The sequence below is a fragment of the Calcarisporiella thermophila genome (genome assembly GCF_041956535.1).
Source record: "Calcarisporiella thermophila strain CBS 279.70 unplaced genomic scaffold VTP21scaffold_1, whole genome shotgun sequence".
In the NCBI taxonomy this organism is placed as follows: domain Eukaryota; kingdom Fungi; phylum Calcarisporiellomycota; class Calcarisporiellomycetes; order Calcarisporiellales; family Calcarisporiellaceae; genus Calcarisporiella; species Calcarisporiella thermophila.
In genome coordinates, this window is record NW_027192191.1 from 1,569,394 (window position 1) to 1,594,913 (window position 25,520).

A 25,520-nucleotide genomic window follows, 5' to 3' on the forward strand; every position below is an offset into this window, starting at 1 on the left:
TCACCAGTAGACTTACTCTACTACAAAGCCCCTCCTCAACGAAGAGTTGCTTTAGATCATAATGAGGCTAGGCAATGTCTGGTGGCTGGCCATGAACACGCCTGCTAGAGGCCATATATGTCTCTTCGTGTTTTGGATGCTGAAACTTGGTGTTCATTACGGCACAGGTTTCCAGTCGCCGCCGCACAATTGATGAAGGATCCCAATATGGATAAAATTAATCATGGTTCAAGTACACCTCTAGCAACACGTGAGCCTACCATGCATTTCAAAAGGGAGCATTTTTTGGATTTACACGAGGCCGAAGTTTAAGCGAGGCTGCAATTTGAGCTGCAGGAATCTAATTCGAGCCTAGGGCCGGCGAGCAAATGAAAATGGCGCGTGGGGATTATCTAATGGAAGCTGACCCTAGGTAGATTAATTAGCTTTGGATGCTACGGAACTGGGCCGGATGGCCTCAGGTCAATTTGGCCGCCCAACCTTCTGCGATCCGGGTTTCCCAAGATTGATGATTCGGATTGCTTCATGGTGAGATGATTGAATACGTTTGTTTCAGGAACCTTGGCACCCCGCTCACACCAAGGCGAGAGAAGGCTCTCACGGAGGGGAGCTGAGCCGGGGGAATCCGGCGTTAATCAGCGGGGCGCTGCGAGAGCTCCACAAGCTTCCATGAACTCGCTGGCTATCGCCATATAAGCTGCTTTGTTGCTCATAACCTTTGCGGCTCTTTTTGGTATGCTTACTTTATCCAAACCGGTTGCCCAAATTCATGATCTGGGGAAATTGGCTGTTTAGCACAAATTACTCTGCTTATCTCTATTTCGCTATGAGCGCAAGCATTCCTCTAATGAAAGCATTTAAACCGCCTCCTGTTCCTCCCTCCCACTCGCAACCCATGCCCCTCTACTCGAATCCTCCCCCCCATACCCTAAATGTTGGCAACAGCCCATGTTCCCATACAACGCCCGCTCTGGTCGTTCCACCGCCAAATCCTGCCGACACCGAGTTTATCTGTTATTGGGATCGCTGCTATTTGAAGTTTGATGATGTCGAATTACTCTATGAGCATTTGTGTGAGGATCATGTTGGAAGGAAAGTCCTGAACACACTGTGTCTGGAGTGCAAGTGGGAGGGGTGCAGTGTGCAAAAATCCAAGAGAGATCATATTACATCCCATGTCCGAGTCCATTTGCCGCTAAAGCCTTTTGTTTGCAAGGTTTGATATCCAACAGTTGCCAACCCATTTCCATGGATTCCCCACGCTTAAACTAACAACTTTTTTAATATCACTTCATTCTAGTACTGTGATAAAAAATTCAAGCGAGCACAGGATGTTCGAAAGCATACACGAAAGCATTTCGAGCCTACGGTGAGACGCAAACGGCAACCCAAATCACGGCAGTCGCGGCAGCTGCTGACACCACCTCATACGTTCTCGGATCTCTCTCCAAATATGGGTAGTGACAATTCAATTCCGCAATTGATGTCTCCAATGAGTGGGAATTCTGAATGTATGCAACTTCTTCCTGCTTGTTTGTAATGAAAATCACTGATCTGTCTTCCCTCCCTCCCTGTACTTCATAGCGTCTTCACCAAGTGTGGGAAAAGAGGATGTCACCTCTTCGTTTTCATCATTTGCTATATTTGAAAACTCTCTTCATTACGGGGAAGGTCAAGGCATTCGCGAAGGAGAGACCTGGCTGGAGCCAGGAGTAAGCATCGATGGATCGGGATTGCTGTTTGAAAATTTGCTTGGAGACACGGTCAGGAGCAAACGAATAAAACCAGAATATGATCAGAGTAAACCGTCTTGTTTATCAGCTTTTTTCGTTTCAGCTTGCTCACCTCCTCTTTACTACAGATATGATGCAGTATCTTGACTCCCTTGCCACTACTTTTCCTCCCGGCACCTTTTCCGGCGATAATTTCCAAGATATATCCCACAGCACCAACATGGATATCTCAAGTATCACGAGCGATCCTCAAGAACTCTACGAACTGGATCACTGGCTTTCACAACTCTGTGCGAGTATGCATCAGGCTGGCACACTCAGTCCGACCTTCCAATCGACCGAGTCAACTAAGTATATGAACTTGGCCCCAGATTTCCATACACCTACGCCCGAAGGAATGAAGGAGGAAGAAAAGGAGCCGATATCAGATATAGATCCCAGCATAGTCAGTGGGCTGAAGGAGGATGTGTTTTTAGGAGCTGCCCCCGGAATTTATTCTCCTCCGAATATCTCATCATCATCTCTCTTCTCCGCTTCTCCCAATGGGCCTACCACCGTACCCGAACCGGAGACGACGACCACTCCACAACCACCGGTTCCTGCCCCCCGGTTTATAGCCTCGAGATTCGGGAACTCTAGATTTATGTTTATGAAACATGAGGCTATCTCGCTCTCGTCTTCAGAGAAAGAAGAGGAGGAGAAAGAGATAGACGTATTAGGCGAAATGTTTAATATGATTTCAAGCACTCCGGAAACAGCATCGAAATCGACCTTTTCAAATGTAGACAAGGATGCCGATAACGACAATAAACCTCGTGAAGGGGTTATGGAAGAGAAGGACACCGTGGAGGCTAACGCAATACTGAGCAAGGAGACACTGGCAGAAGAACTGTCTGAAAGTTTGGCTGGTCTACAGATCGGCAGCACGGATAATCCCGAGAGCATTCAAGGAGAGAACAAAGAGGATACAAGGAATACAAGAGAAACGCAATTAGAAGAACAGGCAAGCGGAGAACAAACTGGTTCCTCGGGGCATACAAACACTAGCGCGGATAGAGGTGAGACCCAAACTGTCAGAAGAGAGCCAGACAAAACTGGACAGGAGGGCGAATCAGAGTCGAGAAGGGAAGAAGTCAGAAAACTGGCGGAAAATGAGACTGGATCTCAGCCTTCATCCCCAGCTGGCGCGGACAGGGATCGCTTTTCTAAGCATGCGATGTTGGTGGATCGGCTTCGAAAAGCTGTTACCGAAGCGCTCCAAAAGCGCAAGCGTGAAGAAGCGTAAAGGGAGGTTATGTGCGACTTAAAACTATACTTTTTTATACTTATAAAGTTGAGACCTACACTACACGATATAGGCTGATGGTATATTCTTTTTGTTGTATAAGTGCGTGGTAAATACCTTTGTTCATTGATTAGTTTCTGTTATTTCTTGTATCTTTTTCTTTATTATCGCTAGTGATCCGAAGGCCTTTAATGAAAAAATGGGCGCTATTAATTTCCCCCTTCAAACAGACATACAACCCATCCATCAAACAAAAAAATATATTCTATACAATGCTCAAAAGCAAGTGAAAAAAAAGAACATAGTACAACAAAACGAATATAATCAAATAGCATAGATCCCAAGAGGTCAAAAAAAAAAGAAAACTAGAATTATCGAACATATATGGTATCATACTCATGATCTGACTCATGTATAGCTGTCAATCCTAATCGATCCTCCTCGAATGAATTCATGACAATGGTCTCCTCATCCTCTCCATCCCCTCCGCCACCAGCCCTGACTACTCCATTTGGGCCAGGATTGTGGTCAAAACTCATACGCGTGAGATTGCTCACACTGCCGTTAGGATGGTGTCGGTGGATGGAGAGGCTTAAGCTCGGCCTCGGTAACCGATCGAGCAATGCCGATTCTCTCGCATTGTCTGTTGTTCGCGTCGAGTTTAAGAGGTAGACCCCGGCAAATATAGTCAGGAAGCCGGAGAAAAGGGATGCAACCTCCACTGTGCTAGTAGTGTTGAATCCCTGATACAGGATGACAGATGCTATGATGGTTGCGGTGGTGAAAAATACGTAGTAAATCGGATTAACCCTGGTAAGAAAAAAAAATTGGAACGAGATTGAGAGAACATGTCAACAACACCTCCCCGGAGTATTCATCAAGCATCACATACACACTGGTCGAAAACGTATCTAATGCACGATTGAAATAATTTAGTTGGGTAAGGATACATAGTACGGTTATTATCATGAAAACGTAGGTCGATGGATGCGAAAACTGATTGTTGCCGGCAAATGTCAATTTGAGCGCAATCCCAAACCCTTGAACGGACATGACGGAAATGGAACCGACCAGCGAACATATTGAGAGGTAGACTAAAGGATTCTTTTTGCCGTATTTGGGCGAGATCTGGAATATCATAAAACTGCTAAAGGCAACCACGAAGACAAAGTAGAAGATGAAGGCGGGCTGAAAAGCATAGTATAGGATTTCATCTACAGTTTGAATATCCTACAATAACGAAAAAAAGGAGTTGGCAAGAATCTCCGAGTGTATTCGAGTAATCCTATATCCCAACCTTCCCCTTGGGCGCATGAAGCACAATCACGATTGAGCCTATCAAACAGAGCATGCAGCCAACTTTTCCGATATTCCCAAGCTCTTCCTTTAGTAAAAAGGATGCAAGTATTGCTCTAAGAAAATTCATAAAATCAGCCATTCTACGCCAATTATAATTAGATAAATTAAGTGCAATACCCTATTAGTACTGATAATGCCCCAAGTGGTGTGACAAGAATAGCTGGAGCAAAAGAATAGGCGGCAAAATTGGCAACTTCACCGAGGGCCACTGTAGACGATAGAGTAATTAGATATTTGCCTAGATACTCTCACGGAAACAGAAGAAGCTACTCGTTATCATTCCCAGCCACCAAAGGGAGTTTTGAAAGTAGGAGTATGTGTCACTTGCGGTTCCTTTGATAAAATGACACAACATTGATGAGTTTAGCCTACATTCTTCTGCTGGATATAGGCCCAAAGTGAATAGCAGACTGTACCATTTCTTCCATCAGATGCGGCTTCTATTAGACCCTTCTTTGTAATGATAAAACTGACACCAATGAGAAGTGATGATGAGATTGCGAGCAATAGGCCTATATATCTTTCATTAGACAGAATGTAAGCAAGCGATTTCACTTCACTAGCAAAACACAGAGCTTATTAGCTACTTGTCATCCAACATGGCTTTTACATGAAGCAATTGCGCCGATGCACTTATGAAATGACGAAAACGAGTCGGAAGTATTTTCTAACTTCTTAACGCGTTTCTGGACCCCCTAATCCCCAAAGAAAATGTCCCTTTCATATCGCTAAGCCACAAAACGGAGATAATTTATAGCATATTATTATTATTATTCTAACTCTTCATCCAAAATCACTTCACTTTTCAAAAGACCATCAGTATTCGCACGCAATTGCATCGGGAATGGTAGATATAGAAATTTATGATGAAGAACAAAAGTCTCTGTTCCTGTCATTCTTGACCATTATGATCTCTGAGATCGGGGACAAAACCTTCCTGATCGCGGCCATTATGGCCATGAGACACTCACGGCTGCTTATTTTCTCAGCGGCCTTCTCCTCTCTTCTCATAATGTCCGTTCTCTCAGCATATCTTGGTCACGCAGTCCCGCAACTTATTCCCAAGGAGTATACATATTATCTTGCCACATTGCTTTTCTTGGTATTTGGTTTGAAGATGGCGTGGGAGGGCTACCACATGACCGGAAATGAAGCGCAGGAAGAGATGAAGGAAGTAGAAGAAGAGCTTGAGGAACACGACCAGATCGAACTAATGCGGGACGTGGAGGAAGGTGTTGCCAATGGCGATGACAATGATAAGGAAAGGAAGAAACGGAAAGTAGTGCAAAAGGATCAGAGTCTGAAAGAGGGGTTTATCAATCTGCTGCAGCTCATTTTTTCACCCGTATTTGTGCAAGCTTTCGTACTCACATTCTTGGCCGAGTGGGGGGATCGTTCGCAAATTGCAACAATAGCGCTGGCAGCCGCCCACGTAAATAGCAGTGACCTTTCCTCAACAAGTATTGGCTTCTAACCATTTTCAATGGTATATAGGAGGTGCATTGGGTCATGCTTGGCACCATTGTAGGCCACAGTATATGTACCGGAATTGCAGTGTTTGGAGGGCGAATGCTAGCATCTAAGATCTCTGTACGAACAGGTAAGCAATTATACGGTTCGTATCAGGGTGACCAGGCTCCATCTAAAAACCATGTTATTCTGGACAGTAACTCTCGTCGGATCCTTCCTTTTCATCTGCTTCTCGTTCCTTTATCTCTACGAATCATTAGCGGATAACCCAGATGCATTTGAATTTCATATGCGAGAACACCATACTAGCAACTAACCCCTATTTCTTCTTTTCATTCTCTCTTATATTATATTGCTTTTAGATTTCTCTCCTTTCCTTATTCTTATATCTTCTGTTATTTTTCAATGCATGACAGGACAGGTCTCCTGGTTTCTTTTTTCTCTCTTTCTACCCCCCTCTTATTAATCCGTTCTCCCGGAGATGAGCAAAAGGAAGCCGACTGGATCAATATATTCCTCTGCTCCTGAAATTTTATCGAGCATACTAATAACTGAGAGGGTGTGTTTTTTTATATTTTTTTTCGGCCTGTTTTTTATGCTATAAATAGATTTTGATCATGTTATTCATTGATGATAATCGGCATTTTTCGAGATCAGATAGGACAGGTTTAGATGGTTTGAAAGATAGAATTGTTCGCTCTAAGGCCCAATACTCCAGAAGCAGGGCTCCCAGGCTTATTTGGCTGCCAGGGCGGGCGATTTCGTTATGACACCATTTTTATCAGTAGATGTGACTACTCATTGGGAAAATACAAAATAGAAACCCTCTAATTCGCCCCCCAAAAACATCTCTCAGGATAAGCAAAATAACAAAGTAGAGCGCTCGAAATCGGGGTGTGATGTTCGCCTTGCGTTCCTTCCTTAGCACCCTCTCTCGCCCGACACTTTCTTCTGTACGGTCACCCGTGCCCACCCAGATTGTCAATCATGTGCGAGAGAAGAGCGCACTAGCGATTGGAAAAGGAGGAAAAACCGCCAAATACAAAACGAAATTGAAGGTCCACCATTGTCTTCATCAATGCAGTAGGAGGATCTAACTAATTTCATTCATCATTTATTTAGGCTAAGCAACGTCGTCGCCGTGCCAGAGCGCAATCATAGACGCAAGGATAAAGATTGTTTTGGTCTTGCGCTAATTTTATTATTTTTTTTTGTAAAAATAAAATTTTGTCTGCAACCATTAAATAGGCCTTGCTCGTCTCGTCGTGCTCCAAATCACTTTCATTATTAAGAAAGAATAAAGCGTATAAAAATTAATAAACTGGAAAAAAATGTACAATGTAAGTGTGATTATTTAGAGTCAAAACGAAAATGTTCCAGGAGTGTCCCAAGGCTAGGCTTCCCCTCAGAAGTGGTGGAGTCAAAGCTTTTTCGCTCCTTCGGCTTTCCAAGACCGACAGGGCGTGAGCGGAAGAGGGGTGCGTGCGAATGCGGAGCAGATTTGGGTTTCGCTTCTGAGTACGGGAGACCTATATCAACTAAAATATTAGCATGTTAATAGCAAGACTAAATACTCGAGAAAGCATACTTTTGGGATGGTCGGGTTTGGGCTTTAAGTTAGAGGTGCCAGGATCAGTTTGATCTTCTACTTCAAGTTGCTTGCCGTCTGATCTTGAAAACCGCTTTCTTAGACTCATGGCTACTAGCCTGAGATTTTCTTTGCTCTCTCGCTCCATCTCGTCTTCACCACTTATATATTCGCAATTAACACTTTTACTTTCTGCTTGATCAGAGTTCATCCCCCAATTACCCCCGGTGTATACATCCGTATCTTCGGGAGTGCAGGGCATATCTTCTTGTGAAGTGCCTACGTAAGAGTCGCTCTTCGTCAGCGAGGGCTGTGAAGTGAAAAGTGACTCTGCGGTGGGTCGTGCTTTTTCGAAAGTGGAAAAGGAGGAGATGGTGGTGGAGGATTCGGTGGACAAGGATACAGGCACAGGACGTCGAAAGAAATTAAAAAAGCGGCTAACGGTGTGAGGTTGTCTATGAAGAGAGGAGGTTGAATCGCTGGGAAAAGTGTCGAGGCCACAAATATCCTCGTCTGTGCGTTGACGCTTGATATTGGTATCGAGACGCACCGATTCACTAGAGCGCTTTTCAACAAAAGGGGTGACGTGGGCAGTTGCCATTGGGAGAAAGAGATTACTCGGAGGTTGACTACTCTCTGATGTGACCTTTTGTGTGCCGTGAGAGGTGGAGTTTTTTGTAGAAGAAGTCGCCTTGGCTACCAAAAGTAATTTGCAATGAATAGGCGTAGAGAGAAAGAAAATGCGAAGCGATATTACCGAAAAACGACATGATTGTCTTGGTGGGTTTATTATTGGTCACTGTGGATTTACTGAGCTTTTGGATGGTGGTTATTTTGGAAGTTTTTCTATCCGATGTAGGCACAATGCTGGGTGCGTATTGTGTTTGCTATTTTCGACGCAACACAATAGATCCCTGTTAGTTTACGGCATTAAAGAAACAGTCATAAATGTCGACACTAACCACTACATTCTCTTTTTCGTTAAGATAGTCACCCACGTCGTCCTGTAAAAATTTAATGCTTGCTAGCGGTAATTTGATGATTGGGCAGGTGATTCCCTCCGCTATTGACTTGGCAATCGATGGTTCAAGGAAAGGGCCAAGAAACTCCATCATTGAAATGTCAAGATCCTCTGGAACTGGGTTAAGCGTGCTGAGGGCGGCAGTCTCGGGGTCATAGACACGTTGATAAAGAAAAGTAAGTTCAGCTCGCTGAAACCCTTGCTCGTAATCTGGTGGAATTTTCATTTGATTTTCCAGACGGAGTGCCTTTAGGGCCTTGAATAGCAATGCCATTTAAGCAACAGTGGCAATTAAAAATAGAGTGCGATTGAATTTACCCTATCGGCAGTCTTGTATCGATTGATGTATTTATGTGCTTTTTTTATCCCCATCCCAGGGATCGATGGAAGATAGTCGCACCCGGATAAGATACACATATGTCGCAACATATCTTGAGTCCAGCCGTTCAAATTAATATGTTGGGTTGAGTTCATATCCTCCCGTCGAATTTCAACACCATTGCCATATTGATCTAATTTGAAAATGACCTAATTCCATAGCTGTTAGGCAAAAAAAACCAGGGTACTTGCGTTAAATGAGAAATATACCCTTTTACAACCGAAAACCAACAGATCGGAATCTTCTGTGATAATAGCCGATACTCTTCCAATCTTTTCTAGGTATGCTAATTGAGCATCCGCTTCATAAGGAGCAACATAATACTCGATGTTTTCCGCGCGTAAAACCTATTTTGAATTTCAAATTAGCCTACACAAAATATAGATCAATCAGAACAATAACAAAAATACCTGGATGAGTTGATATGCCATCTGTGGAGTAACATCGATGCCCTTTTGAAAGTATTCGGTTGCTTCTTTTCGTTTACCTTTGTGACATAGTGCCTTTGCTTTAGCGAGACATTCTTTTCGTTTTCTACGCGCGGAAAATAATCACTGAAGCTCTTATATAAGGCTGGCAATAGCATCAATCTTACTCTTTTCGTTCTTTCTCCGTGTGCAATTTCGATGGCAGTGCTCCTCCATCGAATACCACCAGTGGCTTTACACCATTGAATATTAGCATGCGTAGCCGATGGACACAGTAATCAACAAACTTGGTGGTTGGTTTGTTCTGTGCCAGATCCCACGCACATGCAAACGCTCCCTTGTGCAGCCAGACATATCCATCGATGGCAACCGTCTGTCCCGCATAGTCCTTAATATGCACAGGACGCTGGATTGACTTAAAAAGAGGGAGTAGGCCCTGAATGCCCATTCGATCAAATGGGTTTTAAATAATTTTCTTGTCTTTACAACAATGGGTGGGAGTTAATAAAACATAGAAGGTATGAACGCAACATAAGACAGGAGAGAAACTCAAATAATCAGTTTATTACAGCATAACGCGAATTTATTCGAGAGGAGGATGCTGCTAAGTATTTAAATCCACTTTTCGTGTTTCTGGCGCAGCATATTAATGAACAACGCGAAATAGAAAATTTACCAAAATACGTGATTATCATATTTAGAATGGCGGTGCGGCTGTTGGGTAGCTTTGAGCCATTTGGCGAGAAATACCTTGGAGAGCACTCTAATATCCCCCATGGTGGTGACGACAAGAATTTTGGTGGCAACTTAGTCGAGTCACCGACAAAGAGATACTGCCTTCTCGATGGACGTTTCTATAATCCTCCAGGCTCACCGAGCAATACCGCCTCGCTATCCATGTCAGACGATGGATTCGACGAGGAGCTCTATATTCAGGGTTCAACAGTAGTGTGGAGCCAAGGGAATACGCTGAAAAAGAGCTACAGCTTCAAAGAGGAACAGCCAGTTATGCATGCATTATTTGCATGGTTTGTTTTTGACGTAGACAACAAGATGAAGGGTAACACGCAGAAACAGTTTGATATCGAAGCAGAGGTACAGCGGAAGCAAAAACTCTTTCGAAATGATGAATATATGGATATAGATCAGGATCTGCCTTCTCTTGGACGAGATGATAACAGGCCGGAGCGGCAAGTGGAGCGGGCGCTTTGTGTATTACTAGTTGAAAGTATGAAAATTATTCTTCCAAATGGTGAAGAGTACACTCTTCATCTACCTTTTCTTGTACGGCGCGTGATGGCGCTCGATATTGGGCTTCTACTTCAACGTGAGACTGAAGAGGGAGAACTGCAAGCGACATCCAATACTTCAGCGCTTGCTTCTCTATACAGTTTACTCGATCCACTCGACGAATTCAAGATGGTCTCAATAACAGATAGGATATCCACCTTTGGCCAGAGTATTGAGATTGGAAAATCTACGCTACCTTTCGCAAACCTGAACGAAGAAGTAATATTCATTCCGGCACGAAATCATAAGCTTCCGATTGTAGTAATGTACAACAAGAGTACCATGCGATATACAGTATGGCGTTATGCGACTTACTACTCTAGTGAAGACCCCCACAGCCCAATTTCGCGATCAACCAGGAAAAGGAGCTCATTTTTTCGAAGCGCATCAGAACATGCTCTGGACCGTGTGTTTTTAACGGACTTGGATAGCTCTGCAAATCTTTCCCTTAGCAGTGAGAGAAAGATGAAATCCTTGACGTATCTTGAATTACTATGGACCGACAGCTCGTGCTCAAAGTGAGTAACGACGCATTTCTTTAATACATTGTTTTGCATTTTTCTTAGTGAAGCAAGATATTAACGAACTGAATCCACTGGTAGAACCATTGGCGCCGACAATGTTTGGATTGCTCATGCAATTGACGGGTGTCCTTTACTATGCTTCTTCGATAAAGATAAAGGAAATATTCGAGGATTTCGGATATCTTCTGTTGAAAGTGGGATTAACATCAGTATCAACCCCGATCTGGATCTTCCCGCAGAATGCGCCGCCCCGATATATGCGACTCATCGCCACTTCTCTGATATTTTGATATTGCCATCTCAAGGTACTCGACTACAATTGTGGTCCGGCTGCGAGCCAATGCTCGAATGTTCGCTCATCGATGACCAAGTAAAGCAGGCAATCACGAGTAAACGACGTCGTGAGCCCTCAATTTTCGAGGACCAAGAGGTTCGAGTCACTTCTGAGAATCGTGCACCTCTTGAAATCACTTCTCTCAGAGATCCGGTCTTCAACCGTGTCACAGTGGTACTCAAGGATCACCGGATGGTGCGAACATTATCCGATTTTATTCCCCAGTCTGAATTGGTACGCTCGTGTATGGAGGCGTGCTCATACGTATTACCAGTTGAAATATTCATTCGATTCCGCATTCGATTTTTTGAGCTACACTTTAATGGATGGAGGCAATACGCTCACCTTGTATCTACAGAAGAATGGGATAATTTTGCTATTACACTTCTCTCCCTGCTTCACCCTTTCCAATCTGACTCTTCTGCCAGTATTACTCGTCAGGAACTCTTAAGTACCGTTGAAGAAGACGATTGGAATTTTCTCCTAATATCTCGCCATCACAATCTGTACAACAACGATGCACCGATGCGGGCACTTAAAAACGTCAACCCTCCTGTTGTATCTACCCTACAAGGTTGGCTAACAAAGGCCTGTGAGCTGCAATCTAGAAATCCTACCGAGATCATTCCTCATCAAACATGTGCTGTGCTCTATGCTCTACATTTGGTGTGTGAGGATGCCAAGCTAAAGGTTGTCTCACAACGTAATATTTCCTCGCTACTTCCGCTTTTATGGCAGCTTGCACAAAATATTGGCTGGTATGATTATATTGACTATTACCAGCGTACTTTCTCTAGTATTCTCTTCACCACCATAACGCCACCCGATCAGGATTTAAAAGCTAACTTGTTGTTTGAGAAGAATGAAAAGCTTACTTCCTTGAGTGAATCCCCGCCGGATATATATCGATGGCTTTATAACTGTCTTCGGCGGAGGACGGTGGATACCCATTTTCCGCAAATCAGTGATCTTGCTTCTATTTTCAACACAACAAATAATGGCGCTATACGACATGATTTCAACTGTTGTGAAACAACACGAAAAATATGTGGGATTTATGAGGCTCTGTTATCCAAGGGACCGGAGGCAATGGTGCTAAAAATGGTACAGGAGAGATTGGAAGAAAAAGATATGGACCGGTTTCCCTTTGGTATCGGGGTACCACTGCGGGAGGCGATAAGACAATGTCGAAAATCCCCTCCAGCAAGATGGCCACCAGAGGCCTATGTTCTCATTGGTAAATATCTGAATATATCTTCTGGGATATTGGGAGCTAACCGATTATTGCTACAATAGGTCGAGAAGATTTGGCTGAGCTTTCATTAGGCTACCCTGTTGGATTTTCACAGGGACTTGTGCGTAGAGATATAGAAAAGGCAAGCTATTTATGAGTTTGTTTGCTCTCTTGATTCCTGCTGACCAATGTAGAACAAACTCTTTCGTTTATAGAATCGCCAAATACGCGACGTCAATAGCATTTGTCAATCAGCCACCCCAGCTGAGCCAACCAAAAAGGACGAGGACGGGACGATAATTACTCTCCAGGATATCGTTAATCTTCGCTTTGGTAAAGATAAAAGGATAGCAGAGGTTCAGAAGCTGCTGCAATCGTCGCGCCTCACCAAACTTAGGATGCCTGATATGCCAGAGCTAGGGTAAATAGCATTTCAGCTCTACTCCTGTCTATTTAGCCCTTATATTTAACCATTTTCCATATTTATAGTGAGCATGAATTGACGGCGGCGCAACAGCAACGTGTTCAACAGCTAACTTGGCGAACCCTTGCACTTCCTGCCGGACGCGGTATCTTCACTTATGGTACTTCGCTTCCTGTATTGACTGAACGCTTCCCCATCCCTGCGTTTAATTTATCTGCAAAAATCAACCCACTTAACACGACTGTCGAACTCGACACGAGTCCGCTTCCCCATGATATTTTCGACTGGCCCGATTTCCACAATGGCGTTGCAGCAGGACTGCGAATTTCCTCCAAATGCACGGAGATCGACATCTCGTGGATTGCGTTTAATAAACCGGACGAGTTGAACAGTTCACACGCTGGATTCCTCTTGGCACTGGGATTGAATGGGCATGTGAAATCTCTGTTAGGACCATGGCGGAAAAATCGGGCGAACTCAATGGTGACATTCGAGTGCTACAACTATCTTTCTCAGAAACATGATTTAACTTCGATTGGGCTGCTCTTGGGAATGGCGGCTGCTTATTGCGGAACAATGAACAGCAGAGTAACAAAGCTTTTGTGCGTTCATATACCCGCACTATTGCCGCCCAACTCTAGCAATCTTAATTTACCCTCCTTGACCCAAACGGCCTCGCTATTGGGGATTGGTCTTCTCTACATGGGCACAGCTCATCGCCGTATGACGGAGGTAATGCTTGAAGAGATCGGACGACGAGAATTATCCGTCCTAGATGCAAACAATATGCATCGCGAGTGCTATTCCCTTGCTGCAGGATTGGGGCTCGGTTTCATCACACTTGGACGTGGTTCAGAAGCATTCGGGCTAGCAGACATAAGAATTGTCGATGTATTGCTCCGGTATATTAACGGAGGAAAACTGGATAGTTCGAAAGGCTCTGCAGCGTGGAACCTGCACTCTTACTCAGCCATGAATCCACCCCCAGCAGGGGGCTCTTCTTCCTTTAACCAATGCGTTCGTGAGGGCGAGAGCATCAACGTGGACATAACTGCACCGGGGGCCACAATTGCTCTGGGACTTATGTACTTGAAAACCAATAATGCTACTATTGCCGCGAAACTCACTGTCCCGCAGACGCTGTTTTTGCTTGATTTCGTTCGACCTGATTTTTTATTGCTACGTGTTCTATGTCGCAACTTGATTATGTGGGACTCCATTGTTCCCGAACGCGAGTGGGTTGAGGCGCAGGTTCCCCCTTTCATCCATGGAATATTGCGCCACACCGCTGGAGTGCCGGGGAACGAAAGTGATATGGAAGAAGAAGAGAAGCACACTGATGCGAATATCGAATCGGTTCGGCAAGCTTACTACAATATTATCACGGGTGCTTGTATGAATATTGGACTACGTTATGCTGGCTCGGGTGATAGAAATGCTTCGCATTGTCTGCTCCATTATCTGGACTATTTCATTTCTCTCTCGAACACAGCACGTAAGTTCTACCTACTCGATTTAGCCACATTGATCTACGTTCCTCTAATATTCAATTTCTTTATTATTACAGCAACCACGTTCGAGGAAAGAATATCAAAGAATACGATTCGCTCCTGCCTGGATATTGTCGCCGTTTCACTTTCCATTATCATGGTTGGAACTGGCGATTTGGATATTTTGCGGCGTCTTCGCAAGCTTCATGGTCGAATAAATGCTGATACCAATTATGGCAACCACATGGCGGCACATATGGCTATAGGATTCCTCTTTGCAAGTGGCGGTCAAATCTCAATTGGCACATCGAATAAAGCAATAGCTGCATTAGTGTGTGCGCTGTTCCCACGGTTTCCACTGTCGCCAAATGATAACCGGGCCCACTTGCAGGCTTGGAGGCACTTATGGGTCCTGGCGGTTGAGCCTCGATGTCTGGTGACGAGGGATGTTGAGACAAGGGAAGCATGTTTAGTGCCAATTACTCTGACTCTCAAGGGAAAAGATCAAGAAGCGTCGCGCGAAGTGACTATGGTGACACCGTGCCTGCTGCCGGATTTTGCCACGATAAAGACGATCAAGTTAACAACCCCTAGATATTGGCCAATTGAGCTCGACTTGGAAGGAAATCCTGAGCACTTGCAGTCATTGTTAAAGACGCAGGTTATATTTGTGAAGCGGAAGACTGGACACTTAAGCTATAATGAGGTAATTGGCCGCCGCTAAGATTATGTCCAGCTAGAAATTAACTCTCTTGTTTTTAATCTTTAGGATCCAAAGGGGTTTAGAAGTATTTTCAATCGTTCACTCCCTCGCCGTATGCGTGTTGATGCTGAAATCGGGAATGAGCGAGCTAGTCGAGATGAATATGTGAAAACGTTCTCGGCCGATCCTCAGGTGCTTGCTTTTGCTACCCACCTGTGCCATGGTGAATCCGACCTTGCCACGTTCTGCACTCCAGTCCTTTACGAAAGTCTCACCCTTGATAAACCCGAAGCAATACAAATCTACCTTCAACTTTATCAAGTAAGGCAAGGGATGGAGCGAGGAGTGGTTAACACTCTGGAGCTATGGAACGTGAAGTTGGTTCTGGCTCATTACGACGCCATAGAGCAATTTATCGGCGAGGAAGTGGAACCACCACTTCTGCAAGAATCATTTGTTTCAGCACTGCGCAATGGAGTGGATGAATTCTTCACTGGCTTAACGCGCAACACTGAAAGGAAACTCTCTCACATGGTTCGGGAGTACTTTGTAGATACAAAATATCCTTTCCAATTCGACTGCAAATTAGATGCGGAATTATTGAGTGCCTATCTTGTGTATTATGATGTACCATCACCGGCTTCCCTAAGGACTCTAGCCACCTTACTGTCAAAAGAAACAAGGGAGAGCACTGCCAATGCAAGATTAACTTTATGGTCTGCACTGCCAGAGCTCAAAATTGATACCCTCGAGCTAATTCTGTCAGATTGTAAGCTGACAAGCTAGAGAACTTATTTGTATATGATACAGAGATATCTTTTTTTTTGCATTAATAAATTGATTTCCTTATGATATAATGTACAGGTATTGAATTATGATTTTAGCCTCTATGTTCATCACTTGTTCTGATTTTGCTCGATTAAACAGAGAATTGTGACTTTAAATTTCAGCATCAGTAATTTCGAGGGAAATTCTAGAGAAAAGTAGAGGGCCCAGCCGAATTTAAGTTCCTTCTCTTTGCTCCCTCAATCATCTACTGAAAAAAGATGGTGAGTATGACGAGATGGCTACTTTTACGTTCCTGTAGAGAATGGATGGGGGGATTGAAGCCCTCTCTGTGATGGATGGATGGTTTCCGTAGTGGTTGGATGGTTTTCTAAAGATCTATTAATTCGGTCATCCTTAATGGCTTATATGAATCGAGATCTAATTGGTTTTGGAGTTTTTAGCCGACCAGACTGCACAAGAACAGGAAGAAGCGCGGACACGTCTCTGCCGGTCACGGTCGTATTGGTAATTCTATTCAATTCTTTTATAGATCTTGGATTCTCTTAATTTAATTCAATCCCCCAATCTACAGGTAAACACCGCAAGCATCCGGGAGGTCGTGGTTTGGCTGGTGGTCAGCATCACCACCGCACTAACTTTGACAAATTCCATCCGGGTTACTTTGGTAAGGTTGGTATGCGCCATTTCCACCTTACCAAGAACAAGTACCATCGCCCAGTCGTCAACATCGACAAGCTGTGGACACTTGTTTCGGAGGAGACACGCAAGAAGTATGCCGGAAAAACCGACGTGGTCCCAGTAATTGACACGATCCGTGCTGTATGTATATTTGTCATGTACTCGAGATTTTTCCTGATTTTCTCAATGCAAATTTCTTTCTGCTGTTAATCTAGGGTTATGGCAAGGTTCTTGGTAAAGGTCGCCTTCCCTCACAGCCCCTCATCGTCAAAGCTCGTTTCGTTTCGAAGCTTGCTGAAGAGAAGATTAAGGCCGCCGGTGGTGTTGTCGACATCGTTCAAAAGTCTGCTTAAAACCGTGGGCTCCAAATGTTCCTGCAGCTTATTCTATTACATCCTCTTTATTTCTAAGAGGGAATGTAAATGGAGTTTTAGAATAATAAACGAAAATTTTTTCATATGTTTTCATCTCAAGGTCTAAGGCTTCTTTAATCTTTTCTTTGAGCCATTAAATTGAATGTGGAGCAAGGCCAGTATTATCGTTCAATGTCTGAATGATATGTCGAGAAAGTAATTCCACATATATATCCTGGGATCACATTTATAGTATAACTCGAGTCTGCGTGCAGGTATTTGTAGTCGGTTACGATAAAATGTAACCATTTTTAATATTACTCAGAACCTAAGCCCGCCTGGCCTATACCTTAACAATCCGCATGTATAAATATAAAAGCGATTGATACATCACATATGTCTATTGCTTTTATATTTATAGCATATACAAAAATATCGTTCATTTCTTAATAGAAATATTTTTAATCTCAATGAAATTCAGTGAGGTAATGTTTGGTCTTTTCAAACTACATCCCTCAAGAGTGGCAACAAAAAAATGAAAAATTTATGATAGAAAACGCTGACTGGACTGAATGTTGGTTAATAGGGGAAATGGTGCAATGTTTACATTCTCCTTTGGTTGCTAGCGTCCGATATATACTGAAGACTTGACATTTATTCTTGAATGAAATGCTTTTCACTTGATAGCCAAGATAGTAGCTATTTAAGGTCTATAGGAAACAGGGTAAATTTCGGTAGAATATTCTGACACGTCATGCTCACTCCCAAAGAGGAATTCTGCCATATTAAAGTCGAATGTGACTGATGTTCAAGCCAAGAGCCAAGAAAAATTTTTGCAAGATAAATGGGCCTTTGTCCTTAAAAATTCGCTGATATTTCCTAACCATCTTTTAATATAATCATTCAAAACAAAGATGCAACCAACCGACAACAATCCAAACGTTGCCCCGCAAGATGTTAAATATCCCGACGGCAAACCCCCGCAGCAACAAGAGAGCACTCAGCTTCCACCTTACACTCAATACCCCCAACCTCCACCCACTACTTCTACTACGTATGTGCTTAATACACCCCTCCCCCCATCAGCCTTGCGGGGTAGGCCTGCAATAACTGTCTGCCCCCATTGCCAACACGCCGTTCTTACACGGGTAGATTGTAAACCTGGAAATCTTGCGTGGCTTTCAATGGCTGGTATCTGCGTTATTGGCGCTGCAGTATTGTTCTGGGCCCCCCTTGTTATTCGGGATCTTCAAGACGCTACCCACTACTGTACGGTATGCACGCGGCCAATTGCTGTTTATGATCGGTTGCGGGGTCAAGCAGAAGTAATGGGAACACAATAAAAGACTTTGTTCGCAAAAATGGCGCCAACCCGCACTAAATACAAGTCCAAGTACTGATTTATACTAATAAGTTGTTAGTTGTACTTTATTCTTTCTACAACACGTTTATAAACGCATATCTACATATTCCCCCGCATCAAAATTAGTAGGTTATTTTGAAGGCTCGATTGAGTTCTGAGAAGGTTTTAAATTACAATCTAAACGAAGAGATATATATTAAACACAATAAAAACATCAATCAATCTGAAGAAGAGTTCTAAATTGATTTTCCCTATAAAAAATACAGAACCATGGGCGCTTTCAAGCCAATACCTGACTCGGGTCTTTTCCCATAAATATGTGATAGATTCGCTTCGACATTGCAGGTCCAATACGTCTAGGTCGTTGCCCAGGGATCGCAACCCTCTCAACTTCGATATCGGCAAGTAGCATTTCTCCTTCTTCGATCGACTCACAAGCAAAATAGGCGTCATACAAAGAGCGAACTGTCGGGTATACTTCAACAATACTCTCAGCTATCCGTGGTGTAACTAACTGGATTTCTTGGAGCATCCGAAGCCAGGACTCAGCAGCATCCGAGCCGCAGCGAACATGAGCGTTGGCCCAGAAATTGAAGTTTGCGTTGCGCTTTGTCCTATTTATTATTTTTTTTATAAAAAAGCAAATGAAACAGAGTTAGTCCAGTCCAGTCTCACGCAGCCATGGGTTTTGGATTACTTGTATGGTCGTGTGGCAATGTCCATTGTAAATTGTAAGATAGTTTCTGCGGATTGTTTACTACCGGTGGTATGAACAATCAGATACCGCTTCATCAATTGTAGTGAAATCAACTCTTCCTCTATATGCTCTCGCTTTGGGTTTTCCCTTGATTCTTCGCCAGTGCTGTCCTGACTCAGTGAAGCCCCGGAGGCTTGTCTGACAGCCCTTGCAAATTGTCGCCGTTCATCTTGCTTCTGCTTTTTATAATATTTTTCCAAACCTTCTATCAAAAGTATTATACGTTTTCCAGGATATTGCTGCTGCAATATATCTGCGTGTCGTAGCAACGCCTTTGCTCGCACCAGGTCCACGAGCTCGTTTGCCATCATATATTCGAGCACGAAAATTTCTTCGCATATCTTTGGCTCTACCGTCACAAATTCGGCTCGGTCCTCGTTCCATTCGCATGTCACCCGTCGACGCCAATAAACTGTCAAATCTGAACTTTCCGGAAGTGGATTATAGGAGATCTTGTGAGCATCGAAAGCTTCTCGAAGTTGGGGTCCTATCTCTGTTTCATCGAGTAGGCGACCATTTACATCCACTATCATTTCTTCTTCGGCACACTCGGAGCGGGATGTACGCACCCGATTTGCACTGCGGAGCTCGCGTTCTTTCTGCTTGGCGAGCTCTCTTTCCTCCTAATTATTGATTCAAGATTAAGCTATTCATCCACTACATCGAAGCACATAATAGCTTACCTTTTTTCTTTGTTTCTCCAGTCGTTTCGCCTCTTTCTCCAGCTCTTTCTGTAGTAGCGTTGCTTCCCGAGCTTGTTGCTAAAGTCAGCTATATATTTTAGTATAAGGACGACTCTTCAAATATCCTGGACTACCTACCCTGGTCAACTTGTGGGACTCTTTCAACATTCTGCTATTTAGCTTGCTCTTTTTTTTCTTAGTCGGGCCCGTATCCCAACCATCACCGGCACTTCCTGAATCTTTAGACAATAACAATTCCTCAAATATGCTGCCTCCCCTTGTCGGTGAGGATTTTCTGTTCACTGAGGTTTGAATGAGTGTAGCTACGGTGGGAAAATCAGATCCACCCGATGACGGGAGTGCACTCGATCGAGAGGGATGACTACAAGTCTCACGAGGTGGACTGCTTGACATAAGTGAAATGATCTTTGGTTCTTCCACCGCATATGGATCTGCGAGTTGAATAGGGTCGCTGCTATTGTTCAGATCGACCGAATGCATGGAAATCATCTTTCTCTTTGAGTTTGAGTTGCATGGTTCCGGAGAGTTTAGTACGTTTTCGCACATTTCTCTCAGACCTCCCGAGGACGGCTCTGCGTCTTCTGGAAGTGGGTTTGCATCACGAGATAAAGATTTTACACTTTTTTTAGTAGACCCATGTCTGGAATCTCCAAGAGGAGTACGTATGTCTTTTGTGAAGTCGATGATGGAGCAAGTAGAGGATACGGTGAGAGGAGTCGTAATTTTTTTACTATTTTTTGTGTTTGGCTACGAGAGAAGTGGAAGATATAATGAAATGTACAATAGATATAAAAGGGATAGACTTACGGTGTAAATGCTCTGACTGTGATACCATTTCGTGGACGCGTCAGGAGAGGATGTGCCATCTAGAACTATGATACTCTCATCCATGTTGCAAGCGACAAATTCCCAAGTGCGCTAACGCGTCTCTAATAATGTGTGACTGTGTGATTAATTTAATTATTTCAAGCCACTGCTAATTATGAAAAATCTAAACAAGATACTTTGCACATTTGAACATCACACACTTATGGGCAAAAAGCAATTAACCCGTGAAGTCCTCTTAGACACACCATCCGTAACCCCACCCAACTTTGTAGCTCGTGTTGTTGCCTCTCGTGGCAAAAATCTCTTTGATGTGGTGCTACCGGATAAAAGAGAGACGCTTGCTTTACTTCCGCCGAGGTTCCGTAATCTTATCTGGGTGAAGCGAGGGCATTTTGTCGTAGTCGATCCAACCGATGTGGCAGAGAAAGGGGGCAAGGTGGAGGGTGAAATTGTCCATGTGCTATATCCAGAGCATGTGAAAGAGTTGAAACGACAGGGTATATGGTAAATATCTTTTCGAATGAATGTTGCAAGCATTCGACTTTATTAATCTGATAAATCCCGGAGGTGTAGTTTTGTTTTTACAATCCATGAGAAGCTGATTCCTATTTTCTATCTTTCCCATACTAATAGGCCGGTGGAATTTGATGATAATCAAAATTCTCTAGCCGATGAAAAAAGTGATGAATCTGAATCGGACGATAATGACATTTTTGTGAACAACAACCGAGCCATAGTCGAGGAGTCGGATTCTGAGGAAGAAAGCGATAATCAAGAATACGAGGAGGAATCTGAGAACGAGGGTATGGACGAGGCAGCCGAAGAAATCGAAAAGCCTGGGAAAGAAGCAAGCTCCCGATCATGATATACTGCTGATATTTCATCGTTCGCTTTGTCATTATATCTTTAAGATATTTATGTTAGAACTTTTTTTTTCAAATTAGAGATTTTATCTCTTCCCCGCTGCATCATCACTTCTTGTATAATAGAATCTGTTAGCAATATATCAATCCCGGACTTAATGTGGCTAAAAAATTATTGATTCTCAGTCCATAAAATTGGATTTCTCAATTTCTTAGTATTAGACCCTTTTTTATATCTGGTTTAACATAGATGATTGAATTCATATTTGCCTCCTGAATTGATGGTTTACTCTCGGCCTTGCTCCCCTATAAATTGGCTTGCCTAACTCTCCATTTTACTACGATTCGCCCAAATTGCTTTGCGCAACATCGGTAAGAGCTTTTTAATAATAAGATCCAAGAAATCACGATGCGCGATGAATTGGGGCACCCATCTCAGCCAAATCGACAGCGGAGGCCTGTCCATTTTCATCCACTTAGCGATGTCAGCGCCAGGAGGCGTTGGTCTTTCGATTGGGCAGAAACAAGATCGTCGGTTTATAACGAAAATGCATTGCAAACCAATTTTAGCATCTTTATTGAGAATGGCCAATTGAATGAGGATGCTGAAGATTTGAAAAGAGCGAGGGAGGAGGATGGATCGGATTCCAGCGAAGTAGCCAGAAGTGTACCGGATACAGGGGAAGGATTAAGGCGAGTGATAGTGCATCGGGTTGAACCAGATGACACATTGGCGGGAGTGGCTCTGAGCTACGGAGTAGAGGTAAAGATAGAGTAGCATACTCACGCCTCCACTTATACTTGAGCTTAATCCTGTCCCATTTAGATTGCGATGCTAAAGCGCATGAATAAGCTTTGGGCCAACGATTCCATCCACATGCGAAAGTACATATACATTCCCATTGAGGACCTCCTGCATGATAAAAACTCTTTCGTCCGCGGGGACTCCATAACTTTTGCGCGGAGAATGCGCCATAATATGACCCCCTCCCGCACAGTTTCCTCTGACTCTGCAGTAATCAGACCGGTCTCCGACCGGCCTTCCCCCTGGCGGCAAAATAATAATTCAATTCCTTCACCCTCCTCCTCACCCTGCCACAGATCGGCTCTGACTGAAGCCGAAATTCAGACGCTCCCCGCGTCCCAGCTGTCATTTTTCCCTCCTCCACGTCGAAAACGTTCCTTCTCCGCAAGCAGCGTGATGAGTGATCCCACATCGACGAACAACCGAAACCATCCCCACGCATCCACCAACTCTTCTACCTCCTCTTTAGAATATTTTTCTCCCTCCATTATACCTCGAATTTCCGGCTCCGGCAAGATGGTCGACCTCCTATTGAATCGATTGCTTGGCCTAATGCACTTGTACCGGAAGGCTGGCTCACCGCGTAATCTCCTTAAACTCCACGCAACACATCAGCGGAACTTGTCCCCCGATGGCCTAGAATTGGAAGATGGGATTAATTCATTTGAGCTTTGACTGACCTCGCGCGCACACGCACACACGTATATATCGCTACTTTATTATATTATTCTTGATTTTTTTTTCTCCTTGGACTCTTACTTTTATTGTTGCTTTATAATTATTATTGTTTCTTTGTTTTTCTCGCGGAAATTACCTACTTCTGTATTATAACGTCTCCCCTGTAATAAATTTAAAAATATTGACTTTGATTTACCAAGAAATATCCCTACATTTCATTTTGGTTAAGGATGCTGTGTGCTGTATTCCATGATTTTTGAATTGAATGCTTCATCACCTCAGTCGTCGCCTCCCTGGCATATGTGTGCAGCGTCAAGATAAAAGTCTCGCCTAGTGTATTTGGATATAACGCTTAAGTATACGCGAAATTTTTATTTCATATCTCAAGCGAGAATTGAGTATAATTTTTTAGCATCCTTTTAGCGTCTTTTTTTTTCCAAATGCATAGCGAGATAATATTTACTAGGTGCAACTCTTCAACGAAATTCTGGTGTTGGATAGTGCATTTAGGAATGAAAATCTATTTACAAGTGAAAGGTGATTACATTTTTTGCCTCTTTGCCTCTTTCTTATTTTCATCCCCCTCCTCCTCTCCTCCGTATTTTTTCTCCATGATGCGGCTAATACGCTGCCAGTCTCTTTCCAGCTTTTGTCGGGAATCGGCTTCTGTTCCTATGCTTCGTCTTGTCTTTCGCCCATCCGCCATCTTCACTCCAAATTGCATTGCCGTTTTGGGGATTGCTTCCACCGAATCCTTATAGGCCCTCCATTCTTCTTCGTTGTCAAAGTCCCATCGGGAGAGCTGTGCACGCTTATTCTTATGGACACCCTGGTCGACGAGGGTATTGGGGCGAGGGCCATCTTCATCTGAATCATCGGAACCGTACGCGTCGTAGCCTTCATAGGAAGTGGGCTGTAGTTCTGATATGCGTACTTTTTCTTTGAGAGATGGAGCAACCGTTGAGTCGATAGTGAGCTCCGGATTGCTAGATACTTGGGCAAGGATGTCTTTCACCTCCATAGATGCTTCGTTGCTCTCCCTCTCCTCCGATGCTGCACCCGCATCCGACTCCTCCGGTTTATCCCCAAAGTAATTCCTTGCCTCCTCATTCTGTTCTCCCAAGCCATTATCTTCACTATTATTTTCCTCTTTGTCCGGGGCGGCGTCTTTCTCTGCTCCGTCGGGTTCATACACATAGTCTCGCCCAACTCCAGCAAAAATATCCTCATCATCATCGTCGTTCGCCATAGTGGCGGGTGCATTGACCTCCTCCCGCTTCTGATTCTTCTCCACTATTTTCTCGGACACTGCATTACTCTTATCTTTACGTTTCCCCGATCGCAACTCGGCAAACAAATTGGCGATTTTTTCGATCACCAGGTGGTCGGCAGAGACACCCATGTGTGCAGCCTCGGGTAGATCTGCTTTGCTACGCATGAGTGTCGTTGGTATGGAAAAAGGTTGTGAGTGCTCACCCTTCTCATCCGCCAGTTCAAATACAAATGCCATACGGCCTTGAACAAATAGCTCGTTCATTTTGGGGAGCGGCTTAGGTGGGCAAATAGCAATGTTGTATATATTTTGAGAAAATGGGCTCCTCAACTCGGGCATTTCCTCCAAACTGTTCTTGAATTTCGGCTGAGCAACTTCCTTATCATCTAGCGCTTTTTCCAATTCTTCATCTAGTATTTCACCCTCGCCATCTTCTTGATCTTTGGGTAGATCTCCACGCATCCGTTGCAATAACGTATAGTCAAGCCCTTTCACCAAATGAGTGTGCGCAGCATCACCTCCCAAATATTTCGACTGCTCATACGCACTCAAACCTTCGCCATTGTCTGAGGCAGATTGATTGATCGTTTCCAGGATTTTCTCAGTTTCGACATAATCGGGGTTGTAGCCGCGACGGCGTTCCGCAGCACGATCTCTGTATTTAGGGGGCGGTGGGTCGGATCCTTCTGTGGAAGACGACGGATGTTTGCGCTTGGAAGATGATTGTTTAGGTTTGAATTTGGGGACTTCGGGCTTGGGGAATGAAGGAGCCCCTAATCGTCTATAATTAATGGCAAAAATGACTGACCGTTCCAAAACAATCTGATCTAATCATGGCTACTCACGGTGTTTTGGGGACCGCATCGCGTTTCAATTGCTTCCCAAGGACTGTTGGCCGTGGTCCTGAGTCACCTCGTGGAGTTTCAAGAAGCTTGCGGAAATCCGCCTGATTTAAACTGAATCGAGGATTAAATTTGAATGAGGAGAGGAGCGATCAGGTCGAATGTCCGCTTTTACCTTGTATCTGGTGGAGGCGGGTTCGACATCGGCAATCAGACTCTATACAGTGGATGTGCTTTCCAAATAAGAATTTTTACAAATTTAGCTTGGAAGAAATCGAAGGATATCGGCCAGATCTTCGATTTAATTATAGGCTCTCGATTTATT

General features: G+C 43.8%; 11 protein-coding genes across 11 annotated transcripts; 7 read left to right on the plus strand and 4 right to left on the minus strand.

Moving 5' to 3' along the window:
• Positions 1 to 826: 826 nt before the first annotated feature.
• On the plus strand, positions 827 to 3,018 carry VTP21DRAFT_674 (uncharacterized protein; the record flags this gene model as incomplete). Its single annotated transcript, XM_069397403.1, has 4 exons — positions 827 to 1,216; positions 1,301 to 1,511; positions 1,585 to 1,800; positions 1,862 to 3,018. 4 exons carry the CDS (start codon positions 827 to 829, stop codon positions 3,016 to 3,018), a joined length of 1,974 nt encoding a protein of 657 aa, XP_069257053.1.
• Positions 3,019 to 3,389: 371 nt separating this feature from the next.
• On the minus strand, positions 3,390 to 4,978 carry VTP21DRAFT_675 (uncharacterized protein; the record flags this gene model as incomplete). The annotated part of the gene is made up of 7 exons (XM_069397414.1): positions 3,390 to 3,828; positions 3,911 to 4,248; positions 4,316 to 4,430; positions 4,495 to 4,585; positions 4,648 to 4,710; positions 4,794 to 4,897; positions 4,965 to 4,978. 7 exons carry the CDS (start codon positions 4,976 to 4,978, stop codon positions 3,390 to 3,392), a joined length of 1,164 nt encoding a protein of 387 aa, XP_069257054.1.
• A 243-nt stretch (positions 4,979 to 5,221) lies between these two features.
• On the plus strand, positions 5,222 to 6,163 carry VTP21DRAFT_676 (uncharacterized protein; the record flags this gene model as incomplete). Its single annotated transcript, XM_069397425.1, has 3 exons — positions 5,222 to 5,809; positions 5,872 to 5,977; positions 6,045 to 6,163. The coding sequence occupies 3 exons, from the start codon at positions 5,222 to 5,224 to the stop codon at positions 6,161 to 6,163; spliced, it is 813 nt and encodes a 270-aa protein (XP_069257055.1).
• A 1,034-nt stretch (positions 6,164 to 7,197) lies between these two features.
• VTP21DRAFT_677 (uncharacterized protein) lies at positions 7,198 to 9,711 on the minus strand (the record flags this gene model as incomplete). Its single annotated transcript, XM_069397436.1, has 8 exons — positions 7,198 to 7,376; positions 7,436 to 8,131; positions 8,193 to 8,322; positions 8,398 to 8,712; positions 8,775 to 8,984; positions 9,045 to 9,182; positions 9,246 to 9,369; positions 9,431 to 9,711. The coding sequence occupies 8 exons, from the start codon at positions 9,709 to 9,711 to the stop codon at positions 7,198 to 7,200; spliced, it is 2,073 nt and encodes a 690-aa protein (XP_069257056.1).
• Positions 9,712 to 9,965: 254 nt separating this feature from the next.
• VTP21DRAFT_678 (uncharacterized protein) lies at positions 9,966 to 16,048 on the plus strand (the record flags this gene model as incomplete). The annotated part of the gene is made up of 7 exons (XM_069397447.1): positions 9,966 to 11,071; positions 11,156 to 12,648; positions 12,708 to 12,787; positions 12,861 to 13,066; positions 13,135 to 14,564; positions 14,637 to 15,265; positions 15,329 to 16,048. 7 exons carry the CDS (start codon positions 9,966 to 9,968, stop codon positions 16,046 to 16,048), a joined length of 5,664 nt encoding a protein of 1,887 aa, XP_069257057.1.
• A 260-nt stretch (positions 16,049 to 16,308) lies between these two features.
• VTP21DRAFT_679 (60S ribosomal protein uL15) lies at positions 16,309 to 17,082 on the plus strand (the record flags this gene model as incomplete). The annotated part of the gene is made up of 4 exons (XM_069397458.1): positions 16,309 to 16,311; positions 16,492 to 16,555; positions 16,623 to 16,870; positions 16,945 to 17,082. The coding sequence occupies 4 exons, from the start codon at positions 16,309 to 16,311 to the stop codon at positions 17,080 to 17,082; spliced, it is 453 nt and encodes a 150-aa protein (XP_069257058.1).
• A 914-nt stretch (positions 17,083 to 17,996) lies between these two features.
• VTP21DRAFT_680 (uncharacterized protein) lies at positions 17,997 to 18,425 on the plus strand (the record flags this gene model as incomplete). The annotated part of the gene is made up of 1 exon (XM_069397470.1): positions 17,997 to 18,425. The coding sequence occupies one exon, from the start codon at positions 17,997 to 17,999 to the stop codon at positions 18,423 to 18,425; it is 429 nt and encodes a 142-aa protein (XP_069257059.1).
• A 300-nt stretch (positions 18,426 to 18,725) lies between these two features.
• VTP21DRAFT_681 (uncharacterized protein) lies at positions 18,726 to 20,797 on the minus strand (the record flags this gene model as incomplete). The annotated part of the gene is made up of 5 exons (XM_069397481.1): positions 18,726 to 19,059; positions 19,143 to 19,825; positions 19,886 to 19,963; positions 20,024 to 20,653; positions 20,714 to 20,797. The coding sequence occupies 5 exons, from the start codon at positions 20,795 to 20,797 to the stop codon at positions 18,726 to 18,728; spliced, it is 1,809 nt and encodes a 602-aa protein (XP_069257060.1).
• A 139-nt stretch (positions 20,798 to 20,936) lies between these two features.
• Positions 20,937 to 21,599, plus strand: VTP21DRAFT_682 (uncharacterized protein; the record flags this gene model as incomplete). Its single annotated transcript, XM_069397492.1, has 2 exons — positions 20,937 to 21,238; positions 21,368 to 21,599. 2 exons carry the CDS (start codon positions 20,937 to 20,939, stop codon positions 21,597 to 21,599), a joined length of 534 nt encoding a protein of 177 aa, XP_069257061.1.
• A 407-nt stretch (positions 21,600 to 22,006) lies between these two features.
• VTP21DRAFT_683 (uncharacterized protein) lies at positions 22,007 to 23,077 on the plus strand (the record flags this gene model as incomplete). Its single annotated transcript, XM_069397503.1, has 2 exons — positions 22,007 to 22,360; positions 22,424 to 23,077. The coding sequence occupies 2 exons, from the start codon at positions 22,007 to 22,009 to the stop codon at positions 23,075 to 23,077; spliced, it is 1,008 nt and encodes a 335-aa protein (XP_069257062.1).
• Positions 23,078 to 23,621: 544 nt separating this feature from the next.
• On the minus strand, positions 23,622 to 25,399 carry VTP21DRAFT_684 (uncharacterized protein; the record flags this gene model as incomplete). Its single annotated transcript, XM_069397514.1, has 3 exons — positions 23,622 to 25,134; positions 25,199 to 25,309; positions 25,371 to 25,399. The coding sequence occupies 3 exons, from the start codon at positions 25,397 to 25,399 to the stop codon at positions 23,622 to 23,624; spliced, it is 1,653 nt and encodes a 550-aa protein (XP_069257063.1).
• Between the last annotated feature and the right edge of the window lie 121 nt (positions 25,400 to 25,520).